At 38.8% G+C, this 17,686-nt stretch overlaps 1 protein-coding gene across 1 annotated transcript in view; it reads left to right on the top strand.

The window, feature by feature from the left end:
- Positions 1-720: 720 nt before the first annotated feature.
- Positions 721-17,686, top strand: part of Maob (monoamine oxidase B) — a 104,701-nt gene continuing 87,735 nt past the window's right edge. Inside the window, 1 exon segment of the mRNA XM_032890243.1 lies at positions 721-882. Coding sequence (XP_032746134.1) covers positions 837-882 — 46 coding nt within the window. The 5' untranslated portion in view covers positions 721-836.

The following is a 17,686-nucleotide window of genomic DNA, read 5'->3' as shown; positions in this document are numbered from 1 at the left end:
TTTTATGTATGTATGGGTGTTTTCGTCTGCATGAATGAATACAATATACATGCCTGGTACCCACTGGAAGCCAGAGAGAGTGTGGCATCCCCTGGGACTGGGATTACAGAAGAATCTATAGTGTATGATATGATGTGGTTTTAAAAACATATATATATATATGTTTTGCCTTTATGTGTGAATGTAACTTGCATGCCTGATGCCCACAAAAGGCCAGAAGAGGGCGTAAGTTCCCCTAGGATTGGAATTAGATTGTGAATGTTGGGTATTGACCACAGGTCCTGTTTCAGCCATCTCTTGAGCCCTTGAGGTGACATTTTAATACACATTTTTTTTTCTTTCTACCACATTGCTTAATACTTTGTCTGCTTTCCTCTTGTGTCAACTGGGTCGTTGTGAAATTGAGCAGGAATCTTGCACAATACATTTAACACAGTGCCTGGCACTTAAAAGGCTCTTAATCTTTGGTCCCCTACTCTGATAGGAAGAGCTTTCAGCTCCTCAGCTGCAGAGTGATCACGAAACAGATTGGAAAATAATTTGTAAAGGGCAACAGGGTCTTGACCCCTGGGGGCAAACTTTAAGGTTCCAGATCACCCTCTCAGCTGGGGTGTCCGCCCTCCTCGTGCCTGGGCTGTCGGGCTGGGGGCGGGGGCGCGAGGGTTGAGCGCTCCACCCGGCTTGCGCGCTTGCGGGCGTGCAGGCGGGGCTCAGAGTCCAAGCGGCCCGCCAGCTTAAAGACGCGCTAGTGTGAGGGGACAGTGAGCAGTGCGGTCGCAGGCAGAGGTACAGACGCAGTGGAAGCAGAGGAGAGAGCCTGAAACCTGGAGAGCACCATGAGCAACAAATGCGATGTGATCGTGGTGGGGGGCGGCATCTCAGGTCAGTTGCCTCTGTGAGCTAGCTAGAGCTATCTCGGTTCTCAGAAATGTGGCTGGCTCAAGAAAGGACAGCAAGGCAAAGTGGGGCGGGGTGCTGACCCGAGAATCCAGACTGTAGGTGTACCCAAGGCTGTCTCTTTGGGTCAGAACTGAACTACTGTGTAGCTGTGTTCTTCTTGGGGAAAGGATTTAGTGAATCCCTGGGCCACGAGTGGGAGAATGGAAGCATGTTGAGGGTTTGGAGTTAGACTTCGGACTTTTCCTTCAAGAACACTGCTAGGCTTGCTGGAATTTTTCAGCTAAGGGGAAATTGGAGACAATCTCTGGGGTTGGGGGACTTGCAAAGGTCAATAATTGGTTCCAGGATGACCTAGACACTGTACTCACTCAAAACAGGCAAGCAACAGGTTATTATCTTGGCACTGAGCAAGTGGCCTTGAACAAGAAAAGGTGAGATTGTGACCAATCAATTGCCCAGGATCATAGGGACTTCGGGAATTCCTTGTGGTCCCTCGATGGCTGTGGATCCGATGGAGCCAACATGTTGTGCCTTCTTGGTGAATGCTTCCTCTAGCCTCACTTCACCATGCCATTTCTCCTTGAGAATCCTAGGGTGACTGAACTGCCACTAGATTCTCAAGTCCATATAGGGACAAAGTCTGCCTATCCATAGAGAAACTATGGACATAGCAAGGGCAAGAAGCACAGAAGCCAGAAGTGGGAAATGGGGAACCCGTGTGAGAAATGGGACTCTAAAGATGGCCAGGCAGACTCCATGGCATAGGGTTGGTGAGAATAAGCAATGTTCTCAGCATAGCCAGCCTAACTGAGACACTTAGACTCTAAGGGAGTTCTATTATTGGAACAGTAATGAAGGTGCTGTCAAAATCTATAATTGTTTAGAGACTTGCCTTCACTTTATCTTGATTGGCCATATGGAGCAAGGGCCCTCCTTTCTTCTTATCATGAGCACAGGACAGAGTGTTTGAACTCTCCAGGAACTAGAGACCACAAACAAGCATTGTGTGGGTGCTGATCTTGGTTTGTGTTTTCATGTTTGCCCTCCTCACCTTTGGGCCAGATTTTGGGCTAAGACCTCTGTCTCACCAGCCATGCTGAGCTTATCCACAGCAGCCAAGCAGCCCAGTACTGCAGATGCATTGATGGGTGAGCACAGGGTCCTAAAATGGCAAGGCTGGACACAAATTCAGTTTTCATGGCAATCATTTTGGCATCTTCTCTCCAAGAGAAGCTTGGACTTAAAAATATCCCCACCTAGGAGCCATATCCTAGAAATATTTCTGCTCCAGACACTGCCTTGATCAACACTCTATCCTGTGGGAAACTGAACCTTCCCTTCTAGGCCACTAACCAAAGTCCTTCATTTTCTTAAAGTGCCTTCATGGGTTTTCTACTTCTTCCCCATTACTTTGGTTTTTCTCATTTATGCTTCAAACCTTCAACTATATGCTTATATTTTTAGTGCAGGGAATAGAACTCAGAGATCCACCAACACCAGGCACGGCTTCTGCCGCTGAGCTATATCCCAAGTCTCTTTCTTTTAAACCATCGAACTCCACTGAAATTATTCTATTGTTAATCCTGAATAGGATATATATATATATATATATATATATATATATATATATATATATATATAAAAGATTTAACCTGGCTTTATAAAGCAGGATGAAATTCTGCATTAACTGATCAAAACAAGAGGATGAGGAAGAGACTGCCCTTTGTCCAGAATTTTGTATGGTATTGTCATTGTTCTAATGAAAGCAAGGGGTTCAAGGCTGAGACTTATTCAATTGCAATATCTGCTACCTGTAGAAAACGCCAGCTAATCCCAGTCAGTTTACACGATCATTGTGGAGGAGAGCTGAAAAACTGTGAGTTCTAATTTTGAAAAGTCTAAAATGTGGCACCCAGGGCAATGAAGGTGTCAAAATGAAGGAGCATTGTATAAGGTTGTACACATTCAGATTCCCAGTAATGGAAAGAATGAAGCAGGAACATTGGAGGACTGAAAGTTCAAGCTGAGCCTCCTATAATATGACCCTGTTTTAAACAATAAGAAAAGACCTATCTATCTATCTATCTATCTATCTATCTATCTATCTATCTATCTATCTATCATATATCTAATAAAGGACTTGAGATATCTAAAGGACAATGTAAGGGGACATGATTTCTTATGGTCTGTTTTCCAGTATAGTAAATATAGATAGGAAAATGCACTGTATATTAAGACAAGAACTAAAAAGAATTATTAATATTTTCATCACAAAAATAACAAATGTTTGAGCAGATAGAAATGCTATTCTCATTTAAATATTCTGTACATACGTATATCAAAACATCATATACTACCCTAGAAATAATGTACGTCTGCTGTGCTAGAAATGAAACACAGGCCTCTGGCATTTCAGTTAAGTGTTCTACCAATGAACTACACCCCTAGTTCTATATCATTTTTATTAGCCAATTAAAAATACCGGGAAGATAGCTCAGTCAGTAAAGCATTTGCTGCATAAGCATGAGAATTGAGGTTGATTCCTAGAACCTATGTAAAAACACAGCTGAAAAGGATGCAAGAGCTTGAAGACAGGAAGTAGGTTATCCACTGCAGGAGACAAGCAGTTGCCATCCTGAACAAATGGCAGCTGCAGATGCATGCACTGGCTCTGAAGGGGCCCATCAGCAGTCAGATATGGATGGAGGAGAGGCTCCAGGGCCTAACAGCCTGGACTATTTGTTATTGATAGATTCAGAGAGAGGGGTAAAACCATTAGCTTCAGCAGAGTTCTCCCTGCTGACCACACCAGGCTTCAATAGGAAGTTCAAAACCATTGGTTATGAATATGGCCCAGGTTAAAACAAATCCAACACAAAGGAAAACCAAAAGCATAAAAGGGACTGGTGTCAGTGATGTGGGACTGATAGAGATAAGAGGAGATAAGAGATGATGGTTAGAGAATTATACATGTACACACACACACACACACACACACACACAAATATAAGTCAAAATTTATCAATTTAAAAAAACAGTAGGTGCAGTTGGAGAGATGACCCTTGCAGAAGACCTGGGTTCTATTCCCAATACCTGTATAGCAAATCAAAACAGTCTATTACTTTGGTTTTAAGGAATCTAACAACTTCTGGACTCTGTCAGCTTCAGGTATACATACATGCAGGCAACTGCCCATATACATGAAGTAAAAAATAAATCTTAAGCATATATCAAAATCTAAACAAAACAGCTGAGTATGATGGCACAAACTCATAAACCCAGGCCAACAAGAAACACTGTCTTCAAAAAATAGACAGTACCTAAATGTTAAACAAACACACACACACACACACACACACACACACACACACTTGCACAACAACACACACAGATTATGCACACCATACATACACAGGTATACACACATACATACACTTGCACACTCAAGGGAGATTGTGTGTGTGAAAGCAAGGATCTATTTTATTTAATGAGCATTTTCTCCCATCCCCATATTGACACAAAGAAAATTAAACATGAACACAGGGCTGTTGATCCTAGAGCCCTCATAAGTATACACAAAAGGCAGAGTCATGAACAATTAAAATAATGACCCATGGCAGATGCTTTAGTAGCACACAAAAAAAATTCTAGGGACGGTGATTGTAGAAAACATTAGAATCTGAGAAAATATGTGAACACTTCCCAAACAGGAGTGGATCATGCTCTAAAGAATAACTTGATATAATCAGACACAGGAAAGGACATTGTAGTATGTTCAGAAAATAGTGAGAATTTCAGAAGGGGAAGGATTACAAGAGCCAAAGAACCAGGAGATCTGCTATAAGGTTGTGTTTCCCGGAAATGACAGGGAAGATTCCTCCATGATTCCTCACCAATATTGCTGCTTAAGCAAGATGGGCAAGTACAACACCAATTGATAGGCTAATTGAGAAGAATGATCTCATGGGTCCCCACTCCTTGACAAAAAACTGCAAGCAGCAAAGGACTGGGAGCAGGAGGGAAGAGCCTCCAAATATGTTATCTAACACACTTTTGGCCAGCCCTAAAAGTCATGTACATTGAGTAAGGTTAAACAAACTGAGTGACTATGCTTATATATTTAATGCATTTGAATGTATACATGTGTGTGTTATATGTATATATAAAATGAAGTCAATAAGGCATGAATTTGAAAGGAATCAAGAAGGGGAATGGGAGGAGTTGAAGAGAGGAAAAGAAGGGGGATATGTTAGAAGGCACAGATGGTGACCAGAACGTCCAATCCCAGGCTGCCCTGTGGCTCAAATATCTAGACTTAAATTATACATATGTAGACATTCTCTATTGTAAACTTCTTATTCAATTTATGATTTGAACTTATAATTGAACTTTTTGTGAAATTTTGTAAAAACAAAAAATTATACTTGAAAAAAATGTGATGTATTCCCCTAATAAAGGTACAGAAACTAGGAAAAAAAAACTTAAAAATGAAAACCTCTTAAAAAGAATTTTAGTGTGAAGAATGGGGAAAACGTTTGACAGAAACAAAACTTAAAAGGTCAGGTGGGATCTTGGCATTGTGGCTCAAGCCTATGATTCCAGCATTTGGAAAGCTGCAGCAGGCAGAAAGACTATGAGGGAAATCTGGTTACACAACAAAAAAACAATTTTTTTTTAATTTCTAAGTTCATTTTTGGGGTTTTTGAGACCTAGAATTCAGCCTGTAAACTAGGTCGGCCTTGAACTCAGAGATCAACCTTTGTTTCTTGTCACTAGAGATAAATTGCAGAGAGACTTTTATAATTTTTAATTTTTAATTCATAAAAGATATGCATGAGATGAGTGGGAATATGGAGAAAGTGCTGGCATGAGAAGGAACTGAAAAGTCGGACAGCTGGAATGAGAAGTTCTGGGAAGACACTCTGGAACAGAAATCTAACAGCTGGAAACTGGGACAAAAAAAATGGTGCCACAGATGTGCATGGTAGAGGACGTAAAGTCACTGTCATAGAAGAAATGGCCTGAGCCAAGTGGGGAGTATATGATTTTAGACTCAGGAAATGATTTAAAAAATGGCTTGTATTTCATAGTTTCCAAATTCCACTCTGTTTTTTAAACTTTGTCAATGATTAAACTCAAGGCAATCTGATAATTCCCTGATAAGTTAGCTGTCAGCAAATTTTAATCACTCCCTTTAGCATAAACACAGAGACACACTGAGGGTATAGCTAGTTAATATATAACTTTCTTTTTGATGCTTAAACAACATTTCCATGCGACTGAGGAATAGCTCATTAGAAATGTGTCTGCTTATAAGTGATTCCCTACCACAGAAGGAGCAGATTGTTTACCCCCTGAAAATTGGCAGGGCAAACTGAATCTCCCACTTGGAGCTGGCTGGCAGAACAGTAGCCCATTGCCTGTGTCCCAAGTTTCAGTTTTAATGTTTGAGTTGCTGCCACCATGGAAACTGTCTTGCAACTCTGGAGTGGATCCCACTCAATCACCAAAATAAAAGCTAAGAAAGGCCAACTCAAAACAGAAAAGAGAAAGGTTTTGTGAGGCTTGGGAAAGGAGAGACAGGAGGTACTTGCTTGAGATCCTTGCAGGAGCACAAGTAGCCTTCAAATCTTGTTAGTGAGTGATCAATCAGTCTGGTTAGGAAAGTGAGCTGGCCACCTGCTGGTGATCTTTGGATACAGTGTCCTCCACAGTCATAAGGGATAATAAGTTCAGGGGCACTGTGACTAGAGGTGCCTTTGGGATTAATGGCCAAGCCACTCCTTTTTCTGTGATGAAGAAAATAAATTGGGGGAAATTCTCTATAAATTAAAATGTTAAAAGGTATTAGTGATTTGATAATGTGCTGAAAATTTGTACATCCCAGTCAAGGAGAAACAGAAAGGCCATTGTAGTATCCAGTAAGCATAGTGAGCCACCACGTAAAGAGCAGGTGAGCCCTATATCTTGCACTCGCCTAAATGATGTTGTATGACCAATTCATCTCTTCAGCATTTCTCTTTTCACTAGAAAAGAAGATGTACTGATTGGTAAAAATGAACAAAAATTAAAAATTAAATTAAAAATGATTCAAAACATGTACTAGGAAATCAATTCTCAGTGAGTGGTGAAGGAAAAGATTGTCTCTGTGAAAAATAAAGCAGAAGAAAGACTATTTCTGAAAAGCAGCTGGAAGTACAAAGGGGTAATTAGGGGAAAGGAAAGGAACCAGGGGGATGTGGGAGGAAAGTCAGAGAAGGTAATGGGGGATGGAATCAAGGTATGTTTTTTTTCTCCATCTTTATTAAGTTGGGTATTTCTTATTTACATTTCAATTGTTATTACCTTTCCCAATTTCCAGCCAAACATCCCCTAACCCTCCCCTCCCCTTCCTTATGGTATTCCTCCCCACCTCCCCATTGCCGCCCCTACCCCCAACAATCACGTTCACTGGGGGTTCCAGTCTTATGCAGGACCAGGGCTTCCCCTTCCACTGGTGCTCTTACTAGGATATTCATTGCTACCTATGAGGTCAGAGTCCAGGGTCAGTCCATATATAGTCTTTAGGTAGTGGCTTAGTCCCTGGAAGCTCTGGTTGCTTGGCATTGTTGTACATATGGGGTCTGAGCCCCTTCAAGCTCTTTTCAGTCCTTTCTCTGATTATGTTGTGTGCAAATGCCACAATGAAGCACATTGCTTTTCCAGTTAATCCTGTGAGTCACGATGTCTCTTTTGCCAACCCTTTAGAGGCTTAGAACAGGACTTGTGATTTGCTTAACTTTACTATCAGGAACATAGAGCCAGCTGAGGCTTCCTTTTTCTATTTTCATTTTCTAAAATCCACTGAACTCCATCTGAGGGAAGGCAGCCAGGAAGAACTGCAGGGAAGAAAGGAAGGTGGACAGTGATGGAATTCTGTTTCAGCTCAAACATTTTAAAAAACAGTTTGAACATGTAATTATTCCAAGATAGAGCCCCTATCTTTGTACTATAAAAATTAAGTTTGCATGCAATACAAATAGTCATGTTTCAATGTTTTTCTTATACATATATTTTAAATTTTGATTGTAATTTTAATCCTAAACTGTATGTTGTGCTATATGTAGTCTATAATGATCAAATCAAGATGGTTAATATTTTATCACCTTATTCAAAAAATTTAATTCACACTTGATAATTGAACACATTTATAGGAGATAGTATGATTTTCAATAGCAATAGATAATATGTTCTAATCAAATTAGGGTAATTTGTGTTCCCACTTTCTTACCATTGCTCTTTTGAAGCAATGGTAAGAAAGTGGGAACACAAAGCTAGATCCTCTCTTCAAAAACCATATAAATGGATTATAAAATAGCTTAATGAGTAAGGCCCTGTACCCAAGTTATCTGACATAAACCAGATGAATCTTTGTTTTTTAAGTTAACTAAAATATAGCACATGCACATAGTTAAGATAGCTTCACACATCCCCATGCCTATACACTCTAACACAATGTATGATAAAACCAGAGTGATTAGCATTTCTTTCTTTTGAAAATATGTGTTGCTTTGTGTTGCATTCTTTTGTTATTCTACTAGCACTATGCAATATATTTTTGTGGTAGTGGATGTAGCTCAGTAATAAAATGATTTCCCAGAATGCAAAAGGCCCTGAGAACTGCAATTCAAATAGTTTTTAAATTTACTGTATTCTGGAGTCCACTGATAATGCTATAGAACATTATAACTTATGTTACATATGATTGTTTTCTGACTGTGTGACCATAACTCCTGCCCTCCCCATCCCCTAGTGATCACTATTTTGCTCTCTTCTTTCAGATTAACAGTTTTGGATTCCAAATATGAACGAAGTCATGCACTACATTTCTTTCTGTACCTGGCTTATTTCTATTGACATAATGTCCTCCAATTTAAACCCTGAAAGCAGAAGCAGGCACTTTTAAATGCAATAACTACTTAATTTTTAACAGCCAATAAGTTTCTGAAAGTGACACACATAGGAGGTTGTGACAGAATAAGGGGTTTACATTCAAGCAGCAAAAAGGACCTGCCCAATTCCAGTTTTGTCCTGCCACAGCCCATCCCTCAGCCTCCCATCAAAGAAGCTGGAGGAAGTCACTGGATGCCTAATCTGGAGAAATCTGTGAATCTCTAGATCTGTGCTTCGACATCACCCCAGCCAGGCTCTTGTTCTAACTCTGATGTGGTTCTCATTGTGACCCCTCCACTCCTTTCTTCCTTACACTAAAAGACAAATGCATTAACAAGAGACAGTATTATCAGTCAATGCTACTGTTTTATTACATAAAGGGAGATCATGTATTGAACATTGTCTACATGCTTGACTTTTCATGGCAGCGTCCTTAGGGTTCTAATAACAATGCCCTTATACCTAGGGTATTTTGGCAGGAGAAGCTTGTTAGTGAACAATGTATGCAGAATCACATCACTACAGACACAGTTTCTGAGGCTTTGCCCATTCTCAAAAGTTATCAGAGTCAGCTTCAGGCACAACTGAGCCTTTGATAATGGCTGCAATATCCTCACCATCTGGCTGGGCAATAAGATCTGATCTCCCTGCTCTACAGGGGCAGCAGCAGTGGCTAGCACTGTGGACAGCCTGGTCCTGTCCAATAAGCTTGGGTCCTTTTGGTAAAATAGCCTTTTCCTGCATTCATTTTCTCATCTGGCACCTGGAGATAATAATAATAATATCTATATTATCTATTACATAAAGTGGTCGAGAAGAATAAAACAAAAATATATGTTAGGTGCTTGGAAAAGGATTTTACATCTGTGAAGTGCCCAATAGATGTTGGCTATTCTTATAGGAAGGTTACAAAGTGACCACTTACCCAGTAGCAGACTGAGAAATTGGCTTGAAGAATTAGCTTGCATCTACTTGTGCACGTGAGCTCATGTACACACATGCACACACACACACACACACACACACACACACACACGACTGTTATCATAAAGGGGAAGTTCTGTAAGTTCTGCTTATTTTGCTCACAGATACAGATGATTTATGAAGTCAGTGATTGACTTTAAAGAAAAAGCATAAACTCACTTTAAAGATATATCTGAGAGAAAAATGTGTCAGATACTATGAACTCAAAACATATTGTTGTATAAAGATTTATAATTCACTTGGTGCCTTCAGCTGTTAATGTTTGCATTGGCTCCTGCTATTCTGTTTAGTATCCTTTTTTTCCATTGTAGTTCTTCTGCTCCTTGGGAACATAGCATTACCAGAGAAGCAAATTTCAGTCTTTTAACCTTTGTCCAGTGGAGGCATTTTTGCTACAACAGTAATTTTGTTAAACACTGGTTCTCATTCTGATGGCCAGGCTGTCCTTAAACTCTAGATCCTCAGGCCTCGTCTTCCTAGACACTGAAATTACAGGTGTAGCCATCATGCCCAGCTGGGCAGTGACAACAATGAACTACGCTCTGGTATCATTCACTCACATGGCTACAAGGCCACGAGTTCTCAGATTTTCATAGGACAATTGCCTTAAGCGATGTACAGATAAAATTTGTTTTAAATGCCACGGCATATAATTGAGGAACTCAATTGTTCTAGTAATTTCTACATGTTTTTAAAAAATAACACACACAAGTGGCCTCTGGCTCTGATTTCTCTGCTGAACTTGAAGAAATTACTTTAGTTTCTAGATTATTTCTCCAAATGGAGGCTTCCAGTAGCACTGATACAGTAAACTCTGTCAAACATCATTTCATTGATGGTAGTATTTTTTCCACATATCAATGACAGCAAATGGTGTATTATCTCCAAAATTTAGCAAATTCACATTTATTCCTTATATATCAATTAATATTCAAACATAATATTTAAACACACACACGCATACATATATATTGATATGCCTTAAATTGTCTTCAGCTTAAACAGTATATAAAATTGGTGATATTAAATCATTACAGGCGACAAGAGAAAAATATAATATTTGGTATTAGTTAGGACCCAAAGCAAATGGAAAGTATACAGTGCATATGACCCTGTGTAAGAATCACCCATAACTTCACTTTCAGCTCTAGGCTTCATAGCCATGATACTTATAATCTTGATCGTATCCCAGATCTGTCTTCATTACTGCATCTTACCCACTATATTTTATTTGTATTATCTGTTTAGGGCTGTGATGGTAGTTCAGTTAGCAGAGTGCCTTTCTATCAGGCACAATGCCCCTTGCCTCGTTCTATCTGCAGTATTGCATAAACCAAGCACGGTGATTCATACCTTGTGTTCTCAGTGCTCAGAACATGGAAACATAAGGATATTTCATAAGGGAATGAGTGCAGAATAAGCCCACTGCTTTGTGTGCTACCTTAAAATGTCAGAGAAAACTACATATGCATTTATCCAATTTGACGGTGGAATTAACTTCTTAGAAAAAAATGTCCAAAGTCACCCTCAGGTACACAATAAATTTCAGGTCAGCCATGGGTACATGAGCCCTCAAAAGTCAAATGATCAGATTAAGGATATGTGAATCTTCATCTGATCCCAAACGAGCCAAAATCAGGGACATGTTATGATGTTCCTATCTCTAGTCTTCCATAGCCCCAGAAATATAATTAAACCAATAAAATTCCTAGGCTCTGAGGTAAGGTTAAAAACCTGTTGAAGATTGGAGCTATCCATGTACCTCCCAAAGGAAGAGGGCTAACCTAAATGTGTAAGCCCAACAGTTAGAGGAGCCTGAGCTTGTCAACAAATCACAACTGTTCTGATGTACAATGTGTATAAGCCAGTGCTTGTTTCAGCATCTTTCTCTGTAAATGGGAGCAGGTCCATAAGTAAATACTGACTTTGCTGTTTTTACAAGTCATTGAGTAATGATTCCCTGAAAGGTGTTTGAAAACAAGAAGGATTAAATATCTTGCTAGATCCAAAATGTATGAGAGTCTCTACTTGTACTTATGTACTGTGGACCCCAAAGAACTGGTGGCTTCATTCTGCAACATGCTTTGGAGTTTTGTTCTGGTTATACATTTCCATTTTTAGGGTTTTGTTTACTTGTATGCATGTGCATCATGCATGTACCTGGTGTCCATAGATCCCAGAAGTGGATGTTGGATTCATGAGAACTGGAGTTACTGATAGTTGTGAACTGCCATGTGGGTGCTGGGAATTGGATCCTAGACCTCTGCAAGAGCTAGAGATGCTCTTAACTGATGAATCATCTCTCCAGCCCAGAATTTCCATCTTTCCAAGAATTCATTAGGCTAAGGTATCTACATAAAACTGACTGATGCTACAAGAGCATAAAAGGTAAAGGGGCAAAAATCTTTTTTTGAGTTTGAATAACCAGGGGATAAACTTCCTTTGACCTTATTCTTTTCAGGGACTGGCTTTAGAAAAATCATTGATTTCTGAGTATGAAAGCATCTTGACATTGTTCTATTAGATGAAACCACCTCTTTTACTACTTGTTTCATTTTGTGTTGTGTTAGGAATGGAACCCAAGTCCTTATGCTTACTAAACATGTGTTCCATTGCTAAACTACATCTCAAGTCCAAGAACATCCGATTTTATTTCTATAAATGCTTTATTTTTATAAAATTTTTTATTCATTTTTTTATAATTTTTATTTTTCACTTTTATTTGCTTCCTAGGAGTAGTGTATGTAATATATGGGTGGTTCAGTGACATGGCATAGGTGTGTAGGTCATGAGACAATGTTGTGGAGTGGTTCTTTCCATCAAATGTTAAATGGGTGCCACTATTTAAGTATTAATCACCCTGACACATGCAGTGTTAACTGCATCTGAAGTATGTCTAATGTTTAAGCCCTTGCTCTTGTGTCAATTTTTTTCTCACATCATTATTTCATTCTGGCTTGCTCAGAAGCCGCATTTTCCAGAATTGCACAATAGTGAAGGTGTTTTGACAGGTCTTAGTTTTATTTGCTCCTAGTCCCAACCATCCTCTTTTAATTCATCTGTCCAACATTTTAAAAATTCTTACAAGTTAAATGTGTAGAGTCGTGGCCTCATCATTTGAATGTGAAGTTATGTTTCTTTCTTTTAGGCTATCAGTCATGTTTCTATCTTACGTTGCATTTTGGTTTTGTTTTTTTTTTAATTATATCACATGTATATTGGTTAAGCCCAGTTTTCTACATTATAGCAATAAACAGTTGAGAAGATTAATTGTCACCTAACAGGAGGATGAAATGAAAAATCAATATCCAATTTAATTAATAACCAAAATACCCTCGGGGGGTCTGGTTGATGGATATTGCTGTTCTTCAAACCCCTTCAGCTCCTGCAGTCCTTTCTCTAACTCCTCCATTGGGGATCCCATTCTCAGTTCAATGGTTGATTGCAAGCATCCACCTCTATATTTGTCAGGCTCTGGCAGAGCCTCTCAGGAGACAGCTACATCAGGCTCCTGGCAGCATGCACTTCTTGGCATCAGCAATAGTGCCTGGATTGTGTGACTATATATTGGCTGGATCCACATGAGGGGCAGTTTCTGAATGCCTTTCATTCCATCTCTGCTCAATTCTTTATCTCCACATTTCCTCCTATAACTATTTTTGTTCCCCATTTTTAAGAAGGACTGAAACATCCACACTTTGGTCATCTTTCTTCTTGAGCTTTATGTGGTCTGTGGATTGCATCTTGGGTAATTCGAGCTTTTTGGCTAATAGCCACTTATCAGTGAGTGCATACCAGGTGTGTTTTTCTGTGACTGGGTTACCTCACTCAGGATGATATTTTCTAGTTCCGTCCATTTGCCATCTTTGTGACGTATGCTTTAACAATAATTTTTAGAGAGCTGTAAGTATTTTTAATAACAGAAACAACAGAGATAATATATTTTTGTTGAAAAATCTATAAATTTACAGGAAATGACAAGAAGGAAATGAAAATCATGTATAATTGAACCTCATAAAAGCTACCTGCTCTTACTCTTTCAATCATTATGTTCTTCATGGAAGCTACATATTATATAGTCATTACTATTTATTTTAAAATTAATAGCATGTTATGAAGGCTTATATATATATACATCCTTTTAATTATTTATTTATGTTTATTGAATGTTCATACAATAAAATATTCTGATTGTAGTTTCCCCCTTTATTCCTAGATCTTCCCCACCTCCCCCTTCACCAAACTCCATGTCTTCTTTTCCTCTTTAATCAAACCAGGCAAATAAAAAGAGCAAGTAAACCACTACAGCACAAATGAAACAAAACAAACAAAACAAAATGCACAAGAAGACACACACACACACACACACACACACACACACACACACACACACACACAAGTAGAGTAAGATTTAAAAAACTCCCATAAAAAACAGTAAGAAAAAAAAACATCTCCAAAAATACCATGAAATTTTGTGTTGGCCATCTACTACTGGGCATTGTAACTATTCGAGATAACTTACGTACTGGGTTTGAGATGGGAGCCCCTAATCCCACGCTCAGTGCTGGGACCCCATCTGACCCCAGTGCTCCAGCAGACTTGTCTCCCTCTTTTACTTAATCTATCACAAGGCTACGTTATTTACACTAGCTCTTTTATATCCTATATGTTCTTCCTTTGTTTGATATTTTCATATATTTGTTTGGTTTTGTTGATACAGGACATTACAATACAGTTTAGAGTTACCTGGTACTCACTTAGCCTATGTTGAACTTGAGGTCATTCAGTGCAAAGTGATCTCAAATTTGAGGTTTTCCTGCTCTCCCATCCCTGTATTCTGGGATCACATATGATCTTGATAACTTTATAAGATTAATTCATACTATTGTGTTACAACTTATTTAATGCTTCATCTATTGAATATTGTTTTTTGTTCTTTTTTAGTCAGTTATTATACATATATATTGTTTTGCACAATCATATTTCTTTAGGAAACTCTTAGAAATAATTTTGTTTTTTCAAATTTCAGTGAATTTTTCTGTGCAGTCAACACCTCATGTCTACAATGCTTAACTAGAAATAAATATTTTCATAACTATTTAAAATGTTGGATACTATTTATCCCGTTCTTCTAGAAGTCTGCCATCATTAATTAACTGATATGTTTTGGTATAGAAAAGAAAATAGCCTTGTAATCAACCATTTCTGTGACCAATTATTTTGACTCCTCTAGATAAAATAGAAATGTGGCTTCATCCACAGCCTATTGTAACAGCTGATCAAATAGCTATTTCATGGCCCACATTTTAATTTCCTCTCCAGTTTGCATTCAAATCCTATGATATATTTTAGTGTACTTAGGAGAGCTATGAGATAAGCTGATTGAGAATGGCTCTTTTATTCTATGCTGCTCAGTCACAAACAAACAGCCCTTGTTAAGCACCACTGATAAGCTCACATAAAGGTGTGCATTAAAATGCATTGTTCCCATTTCATCCAATGTGTTTTCCTATTGGTGCTGTTTCTGTGGCAAAGAAAAGTAAGTTGGCTCGTTTCTTCATTGTTTGGTTACTTTGTTTATTCAACAAACCTCTATTGAGTGCACTATTTAGTAAAAACTGGACTAATGTAAGGGGATATGGATGGGCAATACATTTAATGTATATATTAAGCAGAAAAAGGTAAAGACACAGGTGAAGTCCCTGAAGGATAGTGTGTTCAGAGACATGTACATGAAGTTAAAAGACACACTGGGGGTGTGGACAGCAGCTTTACTTCAAGGGTCTGGAGGAAAACTTGTCTGTATTTTCTGAAGAGATCATCACCAAATTCAAATATTTCCCTCTCAAATAAACCTTTAAGTGTCTGAAATGTAAATCTAAACTTGAATATACTTGAAACATTGAAATTTTAGTATATTCTTTGACTTTAAAATGACAGTGTAAAGGACGCTGTAGCATACTGTTGAAGATCCAGACAACGTGGACTGAGAATTCCCACTGTTGAAAATTTCTCTAGTAATTGCCTGTGGGTGGAGGAAATGGACTCATGCACGAGTGTTGCCCTTCCCTGAAGCCACCCTATAACAAGTGTAGTGGCATAGAGGCCTGGAATCTTGTCTCAATCCAGGGGACTCTAAAATGCCATCTCAAATTCATAGCTACTTTCTGATTTCCCTGTTGTGACTGTGTCTCAGTTGAATTCCTCCCTCAGCAAAATGCCTCCCTTCTTTTTGCAGATGTTGACTCTTGACAAGGCTTTACATACAAACTTCTCTCTGAGGCGTCTTCCATGGTCTAGATCTAGAACAGATAATGTTTGAGCAGAGTTCTTAATCTATATGTCAGGAGATATTCTTATCACCTGGCTGATTCAGTCAGTTTGAAGGTACAGGCCATCGAAGGATGAAATCTATGCTATCATACGTTAAAGAAGCTAAGGCTCAAGGTTCTTGCATAGATCTATTTTTCAAAGGATGACCTCTCTTTGGTCCTATAGAATTCCCAGAACAAGATAAAATATGGAGGCTGGTCCGTATTCCAGCTCAAATGCATTTTGGAGAATCTGCTTGTCTTAGCATTTTTTTAAAAAGATTTATTTATTTAATGTATATCAGTACAGTGTAGCTGTCTTCAGAGACACCAGAAGAGGGCATCAGATCCCATTACAGATGGCTGTGAGCCTCCATGTGGTTGCTGAGAATTGAACTCAGGACCTCTGGAAGAGCAGCCAGAGCTTTTAACCTCTGAGCCATCTCTCCAGCTCCTCTCAGCACTTTTTGTGGTCTGGTTTAAAGTAGAGAATCAGTGCCTTTGACATGGAGATAGTACAAATATGGATTTCTTCACTTATTAGAGAAATCTATGGTAGTGCAGTTAAGGAAGAAATAATGAAACATGCAACTATAATTTGTGAAGACTGGATATATGATGCCAAGGTCTGTTCATGTGTCATGGACCATATTATTGGACCTAACGGATTCTTGCTTCCTGGAAAATAGCACTGTTGGTGCGTATCTCTATTTCTTCCCTTTATCCTACCATCATTTTCATGTAGCATCCCATAAGTCTTCCAATAGGAACTGAAGATACTGACTATAAAATGGGCGGTAGAACGAGAAGGAAGAAAATGAGGCTGTAAGAGAGGTTGTCAAGTTTAGGTGGCAGGATTGAAAAATTGGATGTTTGTCTTCGAGGAATTTGAGCAAGTGAACTAGAAGAATGGAAAATTGTGCCTGACACAGTAGGGTTACTGCATGTAACCTTTTGATTTTATCCTTTTGAAAATGATTGTAACAATGGCAGGCAGAGTGTGGGTGGTGCTTGGGATTGAGCCAGGCACCTCATATATGTTCTACAACTGTGCTAACCCTCAGCCCTATATTGTAACATTTTGAGTGAACATGCACGGTGACTGAGACACAGACCACTGCTTGATTTAACAAATAATTTGTGAGCCAGGAGAACAGTATCCTAAAATAATAATAGTAATAATAATAATAATAATACAATAATAAGAAATATTAGTTTTACATCTGGGCAAGGGAAACAACCACCCAGGGATGTTCAGGAATCTCTGTTAGATGCAGAAATACAGCAATCATCATCTTTGGTTTTAGAATTTTCTAAGTAGAGGTTTAAGTTTAAGTTGACCACAGTCAATAGGAAGAATAACTCTTCTGTTGGTGACACTGTGTAAGTGATGAACAGTAAAATGGAGAGGGGACCCAAAGTAAGGTACTCAGGACTTTGAAGTCCTAGGTGACAAGGACTTTACCTCCTAGCTCATTATCTTTAAGATGGTTAGAGAAAAAAAACCATAATTACAGTTCACCATTATTTAAAGTCCATTGGAAAGAGCACTTTTGTTC

Source organism: Rattus rattus, chromosome X (genome assembly GCF_011064425.1).
Source record: "Rattus rattus isolate New Zealand chromosome X, Rrattus_CSIRO_v1, whole genome shotgun sequence".
Lineage (NCBI taxonomy): Eukaryota > Metazoa > Chordata > Mammalia > Rodentia > Muridae > Rattus > Rattus rattus.
The sequence above is the reverse complement of the archived record's forward strand: the minus strand, read 5'-3'. Positions and strand labels throughout refer to the sequence as shown.